Source organism: Falco punctatus, assembly GCF_963210335.1.
Source record: "Falco punctatus genome assembly, chromosome: 9".
Lineage (NCBI taxonomy): Eukaryota > Metazoa > Chordata > Aves > Falconiformes > Falconidae > Falco > Falco punctatus.
In genome coordinates this window covers 3,744,360-3,761,876 of record NC_137589.1, presented here as the reverse complement: position 1 = coordinate 3,761,876, position 17,517 = coordinate 3,744,360, and the positions used below count along the sequence as shown (strand labels likewise).

General features: G+C 41.3%; 1 protein-coding gene across 1 annotated transcript in view; it reads right to left on the bottom strand.

The window, feature by feature from the left end:
* ADAM12 (ADAM metallopeptidase domain 12) overlaps positions 1-17,517 on the bottom strand; it is a gene marked incomplete at its 5' end in the record, with an annotated part of 192,183 nt that overhangs the window by 41,192 nt on the left and 133,474 nt on the right. The window contains 1 exon segment of the mRNA XM_080403123.1: positions 16,637-16,785. Coding sequence (XP_080259249.1) covers positions 16,637-16,785 — 149 coding nt within the window.

The window sequence follows — 17,517 nt, the reverse complement described above, 5'->3', positions numbered from 1 at the left end:
TTCTTGATGCTGATTTCCTCAGCTGACATCAGTGCAGCACATGTTATTTGATGAAATATTCTGAAAATACTTTTTCTTTATCAAGTAAGCCCAGAATAAAGCAGTACAAACCCAGAGATGAACCCAAGAAGTGGAAAGAGAGAACAATTGAAGGGTAACCACACCATGCAAGAGAAGATTCTACATCAATTGATGCCAGTCGGTATTGCATTGGAAACACAACTGATCTTTCATACTACGATATTCTAACACACAACCATTCTTCGTTGGCAGGGTAGGGGTGGTGGTGGTGGGGAATCCTATGTAACAGCCACAGAATCTGTTCATTGTGATTTTAGGCTACATTTTGTCTGTCTCTGCAATTTTAAAGCTGTTTCACCAGAAGCATGAAATCCTTGGCAGAACGGAAGGGAAGCTATAGATATCAGATGTCGGTAGTGTTAGGCACGATGTCTAAGTAAGCGAATCTGGGGCTTGTGAAAAATGATGGAGTAATGGTCACATGAAATAAACTCATCCTCTGAACAAATGCAGCAAACTTCCTCGCACTGCCGTGTGAAGAGGCTTCAGATCTCACCTGGAAGGACTACCCTTGGGTAGGAAAGGGTAACGGGGTCTCCGTGGTGAAGTCAGTACCTGTCTCCAAGATTTCAGTAACATGCTAATCAGGGATATTTGTGCTTTCTGAGGTAGCATAGACACTTATCCTACTGGAAAAACCCTCAGCTACCAGCTCATATAGGCCATTGGAGAACCTTCCAGAGGTAAAAACCTCATTAGCAATCAGTATATTCCATTATCCTGCATTCAAGACATTTTCTTTTACAGATCCATATTTTTCTGCAGTTAGGAAGAGAGAGGAAACTTTAGTCCAACCTGATTCATATTCTGAGATGCTGAATAGCCCACACATTTTCTACACTGTGTGAATCTGTAGATTTAATACACAATGGATCATTTTGTCAAACCATTCTGGCTGCGTGTACAGCTCCACAGAACTCAAATTGTGCCCAGCACTACATCAGTCTCTTCAGTGGGTTTACAGCAAGGAAAATAATTTCAGTCTTTCTACCCATCTTGTATCCACAGCATTCCTCAGTGTCTCCTAGGTGCTTGAAAGATGTGCGTAATCTCAAGCAACGAATATCCTAGTTCCCAGCAAAAAGAGCTTTGACTGCTCCTGCGAACGAGACCTTCACAGTAGCAAGAGGATGCCTGGTAATTGATTCCTTTGGAAACAGAGTCTGATCTTGTCTCATTCATTTATATTTCAAGCACTCAAGCCATTCAAATGCCAGTTCCTTTACGCAGTTTTGCATTTAGCCTGTATTAGATGGCTCCTTTCATTAAGTAAGTGAAGTGGCATCATCACTGTGTCAAGTCCCTTTTAAGGATAAAGGCCTTTTATACTAGCACTGTGTTGCCCAGCATAGGCTTTTTTTGCATGAACTATAAAAGTTCATCTCCATCATCTCCATCTCAGAGGTATTTCCCCTCCTAATGGGCTGAATAACAAGAGAGTACAAGCACAGAAACACAGTCACTGCCCCAGAAAATTATAGTCTTAAGAGATCAGACAGCCAAAGCATTCAGGAGTAATGGAGTGACCCCTGATTCATGCGGGGTTACACAGCAGATCAGCTACAGACCCAGCACCGGCACCACCGCGGAGGCTGCTCTGCCCTGTTCACTGCTGCTGTCTTCCCCGTTGCTCCGTCTGGAAAATGCTGGGAGAGGCACTGGCGTGGGCTGCAGGAGATCCATGCTCCATTCCAAACCCTACCCCTGCATTGCAGCAATACCTTGGGAAAACTATCTGAAGCAAAACTACCTCAGTTCTTCCAAGCCATTTCTCTCTACATCTTTACACATCTAAATATTCAGCACTTAGGATCTACCCCCTCCATGTCCCTGCACCAAAACCCACAACATATTTTGTTGTTTCTCAAGAAGCATCACTGAAATGGTAACACCATCAATGATTCTGGCAATTCTCTATTCATTGCACAGGAGGATAAACTGCAGGCTCACAATATCTTGAAAACTAACACTTTGATTTTTATGCTTATTTCTACTCAATCTCAGGATATTTTGCTATTCGAGAACGGTAGGACTTTTAGTAAGTAACCGCCTTGTTCTCTCCAAAATGTTGGTATATATACACACATACATGATATGTATATATAAATTATATATCTGTTTATAGGGTTCATTTATTCCAGTTCATATAGCAACCTGATTATTTAGCATTATGACAATGTTTATACAGAGCCTTTTACCAAAAGGCCCTGAAGTGTTTTACAATTATTCACTCAATTAAAATGCACAACAGCCCCAAAGAGCTCTATTAAGTACCACCAGGCCTTCTTCCCTGAGGTAATATGATAATTGGAGATTATATTAATTTTAAAAGGGCATTTTGATTTTCCAGAGCATACTTATCGAAACAACTGTTGACTAGCTAATTTCCAAAGATGCAGCAAACTGGGGCCAGGCTCTGTCCAGAATGCTTGAAAAACCAAGCCTGAGAGGCCATGTCTGGAACTAGTTAAGGCATCAGCTGTGCTTGTTAGGAACACAAAGGTGCTCAAAGACAAGAGGGGTGCTGGGTCCCAGCCCTCCAAGTCTGAAATTTTGCTAGTTACGCACCAGAATTTCCAACGCTTTCTGTGATGACAACTTGTCTGAACTGAACACTGTAGTGTCTCTGTGTCTGTCTCAATCCAGGACCCTTTGAGACTCACAAATACGGATACTTACTGTCCTTGGCCTCCAAAATTCTTGATTTTTGGCTGCACAGTGGCTCACAACTGGAGAGAAGGAGATCAACTCAGATTTTTCTGTTGGGGGCATAAGATGGGAGTTTGCACTCCCTCTTGCTCAGACTCTACAGGATGACTTACCCACAAATGTGTAGGTTTCCTGTTGCATATCCCTGTGTTCCTATGCATATGCATAGGAACATAAAAATAAGTGGTTTTTTTTTTTTTTTAAACTTAAAAAAAAAAAACAGAGATAGGGTTGCTTTTGTTCATTCAGGTATAAGTGATTTTTCCAATGAAAAAAATGTCAGCAGTAGGGAGAGTAATAGTAGAAAATAAACTAGAAGGTAGAAGCTCAAGCAACACGGATGTTTCTAGACACAGTGAGGTGTTGATTTCAAGGAACTATGACAATTTTCCAGCCTCCTCCAACTCCTGATCAAATGGACGATTCTTTCTCACTAAAAAGCATCCCCTTTGGTTTTAACCTTCTAGACATTACTATTGTTCTCCATCTCTTGAAAACAACTTTTTATGGTCTCCTAAGAGATGTGAGCCTACTAGAAAAAAACTGAATTTGCTATTAGATGACATTTTCTGACACTTCAGCTATTCTGTACAGCATGTATGTTAATGAATTAGTAAGCATAAAGGACCTCATAGAATTAGGTATTAAGCAGGAGATGAAATCCAGTTTTCTTTGATATTGAAATAGGTGTTCAAATACTACAGATCCCTTCGTGTATCAAGTTCTGTCATGACACATTATTCAATACACCTCATGTTTTAAGAGCAATTGTTTAAAATTAGACAAGTGCCATAATATGGAAAGGCTTTTAAATCTATTATTTAAACAATGTCTTCATTTGTAAGTACTTTTGAGGGAAGAAGACACAAATGCAGGTTTGAGGTAGATCCCACGAGCACAATAAAGGAGAGACCCTAAAGGTAGCTGCAGATGCTCTCAGACCCAAAGCTTTTGCAAGTAGCAAATGACCAGGGCGATTGGGAGGAGGGGGTAAAACTGGAGGACTTTTGGGGGTCCTGCAAGATGTGCAGGCCCTTGTAAGCATCCTGCAGGAAAACAAAAGCCCTAAACAATGCTTGAGGGAAAGACACTGAAGGAATTTGAAAGGCATGATAGGGCTTTGTCCGAGACACCAGCCCCAGAACTGATGTGGCACACCTTTTTCGGCACTGTTGGAAGGGTTTAGCTAAAAATGTAGAATGGTTTTCTATCTATCTATCTATCTATCTATCTATCTCTCTCTCTCTCTCTCTCTCTCTCTCCCAAGTATTGAAATGGGAAGTTTGCTTCAAAAGGCAGATGTCTGACAACTCATACTTATTTTTCTAGCCTATTTTTCACTCTCTTGCTCCTCTTTTATAGTTTTAAACCCTAGAGCATCAATAAAGTAGAGCATGGAATTGGGCCATGTAGTTATACGTGACATCAAAGCTCTTGCTGTCTGAGTTCATGGTCAGTGATTTAAAAACAAACCTAGCTCTCTCCTACAGCTTTTGTCGTGTTCACCACATGGCGTTTTTTATACTTCCAATAAGTAACTGCAAATATATCACACTCGTGGTTAATTTAATTGATGTGTAGTGGCAATGGCTTGTTGTGCTACAATGAAATTTCCAGGGTTATTGAAAAGAAAGTCTTCCCAAGCAAATGTTTAAACTTCTCACACAAATGCTTTAGTTTCATTTTGATTTGGCCGTGGGGATAGCGCAGATTCCCAGAATGCATTCAAGTAATCTCACTTCAGGTGTCTAGATTGGATGGCCATAGCCCCAGCTGCGACTTGACCTCTCCCATTACATTGAAGGTGAAAATTTAACTACCTGAAATATTCAAAAAGGCAGATTTATAATACAGAGTGTGGGGCTTCAGGTCAGCAAGCAGCAATGAAACAAACGGCTGGATGGCTCAGAAAAATACTTTCTGCAAAGGAACAACATTTAATGGCTTTATACTGTATACACTGTCATGGCTTGATATTTCTGCCGTCACAAAACTGCCAAATAAAACATTATTAGCAGTTACTTTTACTTTGACAAATGTAAGGTCAGAGAAGTTTTTTTCTGGTTGAGAGGCCTATGGTGACTCTCCTTTCTGTGTTCTGGGGGTGAAGCAATACTCAACCAATTCATCAATCCTGACAGTGTTCTGACTGTACGCTGGAGTTATCTGCATTGCAAAAGCTCTATGGGAATAGAACTCAGACAACTGCTCTTCCCGTTGGAAACTAGACAGCTAAGGAAAGTAGCTATAATCGGTTTGAATTTGCCTCTGGCTCATCTTTTGCTCTGTTTCCTTTTAGACTGCTACCTCATTAATAAAAATTTGCTGGATTGCTGAGAGTTCAGGTTTCACAATCTACTACTTAGAATTTGAGGTTAATCCAATGCTGACTATAGTAAAAGTAAAAAAAGCAACACATAGCAGAGGGAGGGATGAAAAGGCTGGGCTAGCTCTGGTCCCAGGCTGAAGACAAGCAGGGCAGCAGGCATGCTGTGCCTGCCAACAGCTGCTGGCGATGAAGGAAATGGTAGATAAGAAGCACAACCAGAATGCCCCTTGTTTAAATTCGTCACACAAAACCACAACATCCTCAGCACGGGACAAGCCAATGAAGACCAACGGTCCATCCCATTGCTGAAAATACCTCGCTGTGGATCAGCTTCCCGCTGGTTTCTGGTTTGGTAAAAGGCACGGTTTCACCTGGCCTGAAATGCCAGGGCAGCACTGCACCCTGATGATGCTTCATTCAGTTCTCTACATGATTTTACAATCAACTTTTGTTTCAGGCACTTACAGTCTGATTTGCTCCCTTGAAAAACCTTGGAATTGCTTTTTAAATGGGTCAGCAGCACACTGGAAAAAAAATAATATCTGATTTTGGGAACTTGGTTTTGAGAGGATCAGTTTATAGAGAGCGTGTTTGGGTGAGGGAGAAGAACAAAATAATTTTTGAAAGACCAAAGCAGACCAAGCAAAAGGGAACATCAAACCCAAGTTGTAATACAGAAAAATCAACCCATGATATTAATTTATAGACATTTCCCCCTTTCATCAGCACTAGCTCCTGTCCTGCATGTGTGTATCCTAAACACAACTCATGATACACTGCACCCTAAAGAACAAAAGCAGCATGTGTGGTCATTGTTCCAGCCGATGTGATCATGGTGACCACCCTGACTGAAAGACCTGCCATACTGTGAGTACTTGGCACCATCGATGGATTTGGGTGAGGACGAGGATGAGGTGAGCAGATCAAATGACAGCAAGTCGAGGGAAGAGGACTCCGAGGAGGGCTAAACCCCACGAGGAGGGACCCAGGCCAGGGAGAAGATACATGGGAAGCAGCCCCCTGGATAAAGCACGTGGAGAACCTGCCCACTGGAAAGAACAGTAGCAGAAGCACTAAGAGAATGAAGTGCATGGAAATTCCAGTCAGCAAGACATGGGTGCTAAAGAAAAACATCTGAGCCCTGCAAAAAGCTGGAAATAATATATACCTGGGAGACAGCTCATATTGATTTCACTTAGCATCTGTACTACCTGGTCTCTTAATAAATCAGGACTTCAAGACAGGAGTATCTGACTTGCAAGCACCATGGCTCCTTTTATTTCTTTTCTTTTAGAAGATCCAAAGGAAAGATAAGTGAGGCATAACAGTGCTAGAAATCCGATTGCATTCCCCCCGCATTTCCACCTTCCCTTCTTGTGCTGCAAGATAAGCACTGAGAAAAAAGCAGTTTATCCCTTATCACTGAAATCAGCTGAGACAAATGGAAGTGGAATTCTTTCAAAAAAATTTTCATAAATATCAAATAACAATGAATCACTTTTTTCTAGCTTCCCTTTTCTCTTCCACAGAGCTTGAACACAGAAAATAAACTGCTTAGTAACAACATTGTATGTAATCATTATTTCAAGCCATGAGAAAATAATGGATCTAGCCATGATCTGAGAATTAGGGAACCTCAAGTGAGCAAATCAAAACTTTCAGACACAGGAATGAAAGGCTTCTGAGCAATCTAAAGGAATCCATAGGTACCCTGATGAAATCCTGGCCTTTCTGAAGTCTATAGAAGCTCTCCTACCAGCTTTGAGGGAACCTAGATTTCACACCTAGTGCTGGTCGGGTGCCGGGAGAACATAATGACAAAGACGAACACAATTTCCATGCTATGGTAGAAGCAGCCAGAGAGGCTTGCTAGGACACCGAAGTTATCTCACCTTTTTATTTTCAGTGACTTTACAGTAAAATAGGTGGTTGCTTATCTTCATGTCACTACTGGGGCTGTGCCATTCAGGTTTAAAACGCTGAAGTGGAGCCTACCTGCATTTCTGCCACAGGAATCCTGCAGGAAATGCATCCAGGACTTTGTAACAGGCTCTGACATTAGAAAAGGAAAAAGAATGACTTTGCAGGAAGCAGTTGTTGGGGTAAAACGGACATCTTTCCTCTCTGAATTTTAAACATTTTCTGCATCTATCCCAGGCACAAAAGGCTGTGATTCCCATGACAACTGTGGCAAACGCAGCTGTAGGCATCATTTAATTACAGTGAATCAGCCTTCCAAGTCAACATCGATTCCTTAAGCTGCTTCGGGGCATACAACACGTTTAAAAAGGAGCATTCATGTGACCTTAAGCATATGCCCTTTAAGGTATGTTTCCATTTATACTCTGGGAATTTGGAATTCATTACACCAATTAAAACTGGACATTGTGTGCTTAATTCTCCATGCTCTGCATTACAGATTTATCCCTGCTGGTTGAAAAGTTTTGGGGTTTTTTTGATGAAACAGAAAGCTAAGATGAAGGGAAATGTCCTTATATGATTTGTTCTCATGGGTCATGGCAATAGCAGTACTGCAGGAGAAAAATGTCCCTCACAGAGCTATATTTTCTATGGATATTACACTGACAAGACAAAACACAGCTGAGCTCTCACATACCAGCATCCAAGCCAGTAAAACTGTACCCATTCTGGATACATCACATAGTAGAAACCACGACGTGTCCTTAAGTATCTGCTATAAATAATCACACCAGAAGTAAAATGTGTTTTCATTTGAGAAGTAACCTCTCTCCTTGTCAGCTTCACTTACAGAAAATGGATGCTGTAAATCTGTATGAGTTCTCCCCTAGAATACAGCAGAAAAGCCAAATATTTTCACTTCTAACAGCACATCTACTGAAATGTGAAAGACTAAACTAAAATAAAATGCAGTATATTTTTTTAAAGACCTGCCCCATAGCTCTGTGTGCTAATTGTTAACAGGGACCCGCTCCTATAAAGGACTGGGAAACATGCAATGTATTTCAACCAATGCGACTAACACTTCAACGCAGCTCTTATTTACCACAACAATTAAATATATCTGTAATGTATGGAAATTATTAACAAAAAGGAATGCCAAATGCACTGCAGACATGAGGCTACTTGGAGTTAAGTTAAAGACCGACATAAATCTATTCTGCAATCTCGTGGCTGTTTCCTACTAAAGGAAGGACCAGAATGCAATGTGCTAAATTACTAGGGCATAGGGATATGTTGCTTAAGTTTTTTTTTTTTCAAAAAGCAGTTGCACTGCTGGCACAACAGACCTACCTCTGTCACAAGTAATTTATTACATCAGTATATCAACTTTATTAAAAAAAGAAAAAGACAACAAAGAAGTCTGTCTTTGTGCCGAGCTCCGCTCAGACTGGTTTGGAAACATAAACAGCTTCAGAGCTTAATTAGAAACTGTTTACATCTTAAAGATAATTTCATTTTCTTCAAATTGTAACAGAGGTAATTCCAGATAGTTCTGCTGACTCCACAGTTTAATGTCTCTAAGCTGCCAGACCAAAGAATGCAAAGTGAGGTCTGCACAGCTGAACATAAACTGAGAGGGGTCAGGAAATACTGTGCTAACTAATAATGGTTTGATTATCTAATGTGTAACAGCTCTGCAGCTACAAGATGCTGTGAGATGTCTAGAAAGAAGGGAAGAGAACCAGTCAGTAAATTACCGTGTCCTTTCCCACACTGTAATTCTGATTTCTTTCCCATTCCTAGCATGACCTTTTGCCTTTTTTAGCTTTTTTAAAAAATTGTATTTTTTTTTTAACCTTGTGACGTGTTGGAATAAGTGGTTTTCACTTCAAGTTGATTTGGTACCAAAGCCAAGATGCTGTTTTCATGGCATACCTGGCTGTCTCCTGAAGCTAGTGTGCTGGAAATCTCTGGAGGTTGTATGTTTTCATAGCCCCGTTCTACAGACTCCAGTTCCGAGTGTGAGTATCCAAAATCAAGATGACCTTACATCCTGCTTCCTTGAGATCATTTTTCAAAAGAAATGTTATTGAAACCAATACTTCATGAATGACACATACAATTAATACTTTCCTAACTGGTCCTTAATAATTTTAACTATGTTTTATTTATTTGATTACATGTTTATAATATAGTTAATTATTATTTTTTTTTTTTTTTTTGTATGGCAGCTCAAAACCAAAAATTGAACAGAAGCAGATAACAAAATAACAAGGCTGCCCATAAAATCCTTTGAGAGCCAACCCTACCGAGCTAAATAGTTCTCCAGGAGATATCAGCCACCCATCTATCATGCAAATATGTACTTATGTATCAAAAAAATCAGCATTACTGTTACTAGCCTTCTTTTGATGTGCAGACCTAAATCTCATTAAGAGTAATGGGTGATACAAATGGGGAGAACAGACCTTCAGCACCATCAAAGGACATCACTTGTGTAACACACTTTAACAGCAGGGTGCTCTTCCCCCAGACGCTGCCCTTGGTGGTGAAGGCAGATGAAGAAGCTGCTGAGCATCTCCTCATCCTCACCCAATCCAGCTGTCTGCGCTTACCCCAGCTGCATCAGGATAACTGTACACCTGAACTGCCAGACAGATCACTAAATAATCCCCATTAGTATATGTTCTTCTGCCACACGAAGCCTTGTTTTTAATTTGTATGGTTTCCATCATCTGGATTATCACGTACCCCACAAAACACTATTCCAGTCCACCAGAGATGGAAGCAAACTTCAGGACACGAGTAAGCCAGGTTGGGGTTTAGATCCACAGGCCGAGTTTTCTACCCAAACCCGTATTTCATGGTGTGCGTGTAATGCAATAATCCAAAATAGTAGATGGCTTTTGGATGGAGTCCCTGTACACAGATTCTATAATCCACATGCCTGTGACCTAGCATTTAACTTGACCTTAACAGCGAGAACAAATACCTAACCCAAGCTGTGACACCTCCGTGGCTTGGGGAGCATTTCCAGAGGCACCCTCAGACCCAGCAGCTTGGGGAAGAGGGAATGTATCCATTGCCATACTCTTGAAACAACAGCTACATGTGAGTGCTAAACCTTCTGGTAACCCTGCCCTCGCACTAGGCATGGACACCAGAGAAGCCTTGAAGTTTGAGCACTGCAGAAAATGAATCAGAGCATTTACACGGGGAAAATCAGATAACAAAACAAAACAAGACCTTCAACAATATGAAGCAAGCATGAACTGGGGACGGGGGGAAGTTGAGAAAGCAAACAAATAGCTATTTTAGATGTCCCTGATAATATATTTGCAACCACAGAGGGTTGTCAGTAGAAGGTAGCCAACAAAATCAGTTTTTCTTTGCCAGCAGAAATGGATGCTATAAATGACAGAAACAGAAATGTAATGCACCTCCCCTTGGCCACTGAAATTAATGCATGAAGTGAAAGCATCAAATGGAACTGTTTTTCACTTGCAGGAAAGCTGCCTTTCAAGGATAGCTTCTTCTGCCAGATCATACAGCGCTATGCTTTCAAAACCACTGGGAATTGGCCTGTAACATGCAACAAAGAACAAATGTTTCCTAACCTAACCCTTGGATGTCTGGGCCACTAGTACAATGAACCCATGGACCAGCTCATCACCAGTGGGGCAAATGGGAATGTTCACATCTATGGTGTCTTCTATGCACTCACTGTCTTGCTTGGTGTCACTTCTTAGCTCTTCATAGACACCTGGTACAATTATTCAGGAAAAAAACCACTGCTTCCACTTAAATATTTTATTTAGTCTTAATTGTAACTAATGTGCTGAGTGTTCAGTGCAGAATACTTAATTCTTCCCAGAAGGGATTAAAATATAGCGTGTACCAATGCTGTTTTTCTGTGGTATCTGGAAGAAGCCCACCTGATGGTCCTTCCCACCTTTAATTTTTCCCCATTTCTCCTCAGCAGCACTGAGATCAAGTCAATTAGTTTAATTTGGGACTGTCACTCAACTGATTCTTAGCGGATCGTGTTTTGCTCCCACTCTTATTCACAAATATGCAGCTTCCCATTGGCTGTTTTAATTCTAACAAAAAGGTTTTAATGTTACTTAAAACCATATTGATAACAGTGGGTGTTTTCTGGATTGGTTTTAAAAAAAGAAATTCTTCTCTGAATTTCAACAGTAAATGAACCAGTATTTTTCTACGTACTATTTCTATGTGCCCTTTCTGTGCTTCTAATTGTTCTCCTCCCTCAAAGCCGTGCCTCCAAAACCTCAGTAATTAAAGTGAAATTGTGTACTGAAAGGCAATTACTCAAAATTAGCTGTTATTTTCTACTGAGAGGCACATTTCCATAAAAATCCTCTAAAATTATGATCAATGGCTGAGAGGTTAAAGAATTGATCTCAATCCCATTTCTTGTTCTTCACTGACGAGCCCTACACAAAACCGGGTCCCCTGGCTGAAGCAGATCTCCAAGCACAGGCATTTCCACCAGCACACAGTCACTGTGTCACAGGCCAAGCTCTACTTCCCTGTAACACATGCAGTCGTATTTATGTGAGTAAATTGCAATTAAAACCTGAGCAAATCAGAAAAATACACTTATTTTGAATGCTAGTGTGAAAATGGAGATGGTAACACAAGATCCAAGATAAGAAGAGGGGGGAAAAGAAGGCAGGCATAGAGGGATTCAATTCATTCTCTGACTTTTCAAAAGGAACATCACACCAAAAGGAACATCACAAAGAGGAGCTGGGCAGAGAAATTATCGTAAAGAAGCTGATTTCTTGTTTCTGTTGCTGGCCCAGACCTTCCTGTGTGGCACCAAATGGTTTTCTGTCCTTAACGCTTCATACCATCACTGGGATGCAAACCAACACCTGCCTTGGAACTTTTGGAACAGAGAAAAAAACCGGTCTGCTAGGGACCTAGATTAAAATAAAAGTTTCTGAAGAGATAATCTTTCATTCAAAGGTCTTTTCAGCATATAGTAATGGCCGTGCCCTTTCTCACACATCAAGTTTCACACTACTGAAATAAATACCACTTGTCTCATGTCTTGAAATGATACATAAGCCCATACAGTATTTTTCTTTTTCTAAGGTTTTGTTATTTTAAATTATTTTGCATTTATTTCTTCATCATGGTCTTTGAGGAGAAGCCAATTACAGCCAAGGTAGAAATAAGAGTCAAAGCAGACTTACCCAACCTGCTGCCAGGCTGTACTTGATGTGCGGTGGGGTTTGGAAGTCTGGACACAAAGTGACAGCACTTGATGCTAGAGTTCAAGGGCATTTGAAGGCATGCATGAAGGTGAAAATCTGCTTCTCTCTACAGAAGTGGAAATAGAGATGAAAGAAACGGCTGTAGCCTAGAAACCTGCCTGACATTTTAATTAGCTGTAGCTGGGATGATTCAGCAACAAGAAACGTTGCTGGCAAGAGCAACACGCTTCTGCAAGAGGACAGCGAAGGAATCTTTCTTGATAGCAAGTCACAGGACTCTGCAAAGGGATGGAGACCCCCCAAAGGCATGGAGACATCACAAAGGCATGGAGACTCCACAAAGGGATGGAGACTCTGCAAAGGGATGGAGACTCTAGTAGGATCAGCAGCTGAATGAGCTTGGTAAAACTAGGTGTCCTTAGTGGATTCCTGGTCTCTCATTAATGCTTAAACTGGGATGGGGGAAATGGAAAGGCATCAAGAGGTACTTACTGTAAGAGGGAAGGAAGAACATGCTTCCAGTATGCTCAGCTTCCCTATGACAAGTTAGTTGTGTAAGTCACCTATGCATAAACTAGAAGAGCATGCTGTTGGCAAGAACACAGACATGGGAGTGAGGGGAAGTAGAAACCCTTGGCTTTACAGGAGGGGAGAAGACTAACCACAAAAATTTTGCTTCCCTTAAGGCTAGCAAGAAATTTCAAGCATATAGGAACTCTTGAGCTTTCAACTACTTTGGGGGAACTCACCTGATTCCAACCCCCATGGAGATACCTGTGCTCAATTTTGAGGAAGGAGCACATAAAAAGTGCATTACCAAAATTATTAAATAAACAAGCATTGCTAATTGGTATAATTTTGCCCCAGAGTTTGTGCTAAATTCTGCTTTCAGTTGCAGTGGTATAAATCTAGACTAATGCCTTGGGTTTCACCAGAACTTTTCTGTATTTATCTAGCTGTCAGGCAGAATATTTTCACTCCTGAGTGGAAACTTCAGGGAGATACTTGGGAAATCAATGGAATACTGAAATGGCCTCGTGGGCTCAGCCTAGCCCCTTAGTTTTCAGATGCTGCCATCTCAGTAAAAAGATTTGCAGATCTCTTTAAGACTCCTTATAGCCTTCTTTTTCACTTGGAACAGTCTAAAAACAATCTAAAAGAACTGGAGGAATATCATTAAAACATACACATTAAAAAGGGAACAATGCGTTAGTATTAAATATTTCCTTACTGATACTATTTTTATAACAACGCCCCAAACTTCTATAGTGGGATTTATGTGATTTCCACCGCAGATATTTGAATCTCTAAAAGGCCTGGAATGCCACAGATTTGGGCTTTCATATGCTTGATTCCATGTCATACGAAATATATTTTGCTAAAGTCGCAGGTCTTTAAGGCATTTGTAGCTCACACACAAGTGGTACACATCTTGCTGGTATCTTTTAAGAGCTAAAGCTATAGGAAGCTCATTAAAGGACAGATCCAACAGAGTTTAAATTCCATAGTGATCCCTGGAGATTTTTTCCACCAAGATGTAATTTCCAAGACCTCTTCAAAGACTGAAACATAAGAACTGAAAGAAATGGCAATAATTAATGAAATCACTTTTAAGTAAAAAGCCTTTAAACATTCCCTTTTGCTGCACAACCACACAAATGACTCCAAAGGGAAGTTTACAGAGGCCTTTCTGTTATAACCTAGATATTTCTGATTCTTTTTAGATACCAGATAAGGGTTTCTCAGGGGCTTGTACTTTTCACATGAGCTTCAACCCAAAGATTTTTTTCCCCCTTGCCCTTGTTAAATTTACCTTAAAGCAACAGAAATCAGAAGAGCACAGAGTGAGTGCCACTGAGCATACTGAGAGAGCAGGCTGTCTCTCTAAATGTACGTGGCTTCCCTGGGATGCTCTTTGTTTTGATGTTTTTGCCATCTTAAGCATGCGTTTCAGGTAGGGAATCTTCACCTGGCCTTCCCTTAACTGACACGTGCTTCCACAGCTGAAACCTTTTCAGTTACCCTTGAATAATGGTGCTCAGAGGAATACTACTGTTGGTCAGGCGTTGGGTAAACACTGAAAGTATTAATTTTAAATTGGTAAATGCAGTTTGGCTTAAGGCATAAAGCATTGTCCCAGAATACTTATTACAGAATGACAGCACAGTATGAAGGTAAAGCCTAAGGCTAGAAACCCGATACTAAAATTTCTGTTTATAAATCAATAATCACTGCAAACAAGACAGCCTACTCAGTTCTGTGAACGGCACATCCCTTCCTAGGCACAAGTTGAAGCTAAAGTTTGGTCAAAATCCGAAGAGAGCATCACAAAGCTGGAGTGTGGCTGATGGCCCCCTCCCCAAAGTGTCAGCCCTGTGGGTGCTGAGGCTGGGCACGGAGGGGCTGAAAGAAGCACGGCCTTTAGCCTGTGAGGTGCTCCAGGAACCCCAGCATAAAGTGAGCTGAGATGCTCGGTCTGATATCTGAGGAATATGCTGAGCGGGTACAACCTTGGTGTGTCCATGCTCTGAGCCAACTCAGCTCCAAGTGTCTGGATTGGCACATCCAGCCCAGAGAACAACTTCAGATACCCCCAAAGGACTCCGGTGCAGAAGGCAAAACCAGGGAAGAGCTATCTAATCTCACGTTAGAGACACTTCCACAAGACGAGTTCAGAAAGCGTCTAGAAATTTCTGTCCTGAAAGCATCTCCTGTATTTATTTCTAGAAGTGGAGTAACTGGATGCCCACCTCAGCTGAGACAAATAAAATTTACATGCATCTTTCAGGAGCTCAGAGCCCAGACTTGCCCACCACCACTACTACCTCACCCCACCTCAGAGCCCCCTTTCCAATTCCAATTTGTTTTCACAGGGTGCATATGAGCTCTGACGTGCTGCAGAATGCAATTCCATATGGGTATTTATTACCTATTGTTTTAGAAGAGCCAAGCTGTTTTTCTTTTCCAAACTGTGGAAATCACTCTCATTCTCCTCCACTCAAATAAGTCTCTTTTGTTTGTCTCTTAACTTGCTGTGCTTGGCCTCTGGCCAGAAGCCCTTTTTCTGCCTTGAAGGAGGGTGACAGCACGCCTTTGAAGAAATGCCAAGGCTGCTGTTAAGCTGACCAGCAGGGAGCAATCCTGCCCAACACTCCCTGGCCTCTCCCAGATCGCTCTCCTTCTTTCCCAGAAACATGCAACCTCGGGGATGGCAAAGGTTGAGTCGATCACAATTCCCAGAAGAGATTTTTAAGCAACAGATGAACTTTAAGCACAAAGAGAGAACATTGGAGCTGCAAGAGACATCAGAAGATCATCTAGACCATCCTCCTGCCCAAGGGCAAATCCAGCTGTACCTACAAGACTCTGCTGACAGATATTTGTCTGACTGGTTCTTACCAGCTTCCAGTCACCAAACTTTAGCTATGTGTGTGTGTCTGCAGGCGGCCCAGGACAGCACATCACTTACCGTCAGAAAGCGCTGGAAAATCTACTCTCTCTCACCTCCATTTAATCCTATCAGTTCTTGCCTGAATATGGGCATGAAGAACCCATTCATTATATTGCTCAGTTTCTAACAGTACTTTAAAATATAAAGAAGCAAGCTGTAACTGGTTACGCTGGTCATGGTGCCTGTACTTTTTCTGTCTACAAAACCACTACGCTTCTCCATTGACGTAGTGCCTTTATCATCAACCATTCAGCACTGACTCAGAGCTGATGAGCAGAGGTTCACTGGATTTATTTCCCACTGTCTTGTATGTTTTCTTGGAAGATCTCTCTCTGGCCACTGAACAACCCTAACCCCACTGACCTTGCAGATTTAATTCGGTCACATGTGAAAACTGCTATACACTTATAACAAGGGGTGAGGTGGAAAAGTTTGTGCAAAACTAAAGAACGTTCTCTGCACAAGAGAAAAGCTTTACAGGAAGCCTAATAATATATTTCCTGCATTACTTTATCTCCTACACTTTCATCCTAGTCTTGGCCTTGGGATGCTGCTCATTTCCTATTATGACCAATACTCGGTTGGCAAGAGGAGAGATGGTGAAATTCTGATTCCACGCTTGCAATGCAGTTTGATTGGTTTTATTTTACATCAACCAGTTGCTTACAGCATTTTTGTCTCTCACACTGGTAATGCAGAAATATAAAGGTACAACGGTACATGTTGTGCTCTGATAACAAGTTTAATTGTTTCAGCCGGAGGTGAATAACTGCGAGAAGTTTTGACAGGTGTTGAAAAGGTTTTTCTTTTTTCCCTTTAAATGGTCCTGAGACACAAAATGAAAGTGAAAATTTTCCACTCTAAGTGTAACTTGCCAGTGCTATAACTTGCACTCACCCAGTAGAGGGGTTCATGATGCAGCCCCCTTTATCAGTAGACGCTTTGCAGTTGCAGCCCCTCTCCAATGTATCGTGATTCATTCCAAAGTTGTGTCCCAGTTCATGAGCCAGCGTGACTGCTGCACCTAGAGGGTTTTCTGAGTGATCCTTAAAAAAACCAAAAGAACTAGTCAAGTCAACACATAAAAAACAATTCAAAATACACATTTCCCACCCAACGTCCTATTGCCTGACTTTTGAAATGTTTTATAAATTTGCCGTCTGTGGTTACACTGTTGTTAAATGGACACAGTTTTAAATTCAGCTGCGTATGCTAAGTGCAGGCTGGGAATTTCAGGACAAACTCTCTGGCCTGGCCACCCAGTTTCCCGAGCACGTTAGACATTTGAGACCATCGGGCAGCTTTGAACATCTGGGCCATCTCTTTATTTAGGGCTTAAAACTCCCCTGCTCAATCTATCCCCCAAACTCCCAAGACACGGCAGTGGCAGAAAAGTCACCCAGATGCGGAGTATTGGGACGGGCCATCATTTATGGGCAAGGGTAAGTGTGATGAGGGAAAAGTGAGAAAATTGTTCACGTCAAAATGTAAATTACAAACACAGCAAAAGACTTCACTTGGTCTATTTAATATTTTTTGGACTGTTTCTTTAATATCAGAAAGCCCAAGATTTCACAAGCCTTGCAAGAAAAACCAGGTACTTTGAAAAACCTCCTTTTTAAAACGAAAGGACAAAACAATCTTCAAACCTTCAATGGCCTTTTATTAACACCTATGAATATTCTAAATGTTGCCAAGTGTCAGACTGAGATATTAACATTAATCCTCATTGAAATGCTGATTTGGGGGACAATCGTTTCTAAGAACTTCACCGTATG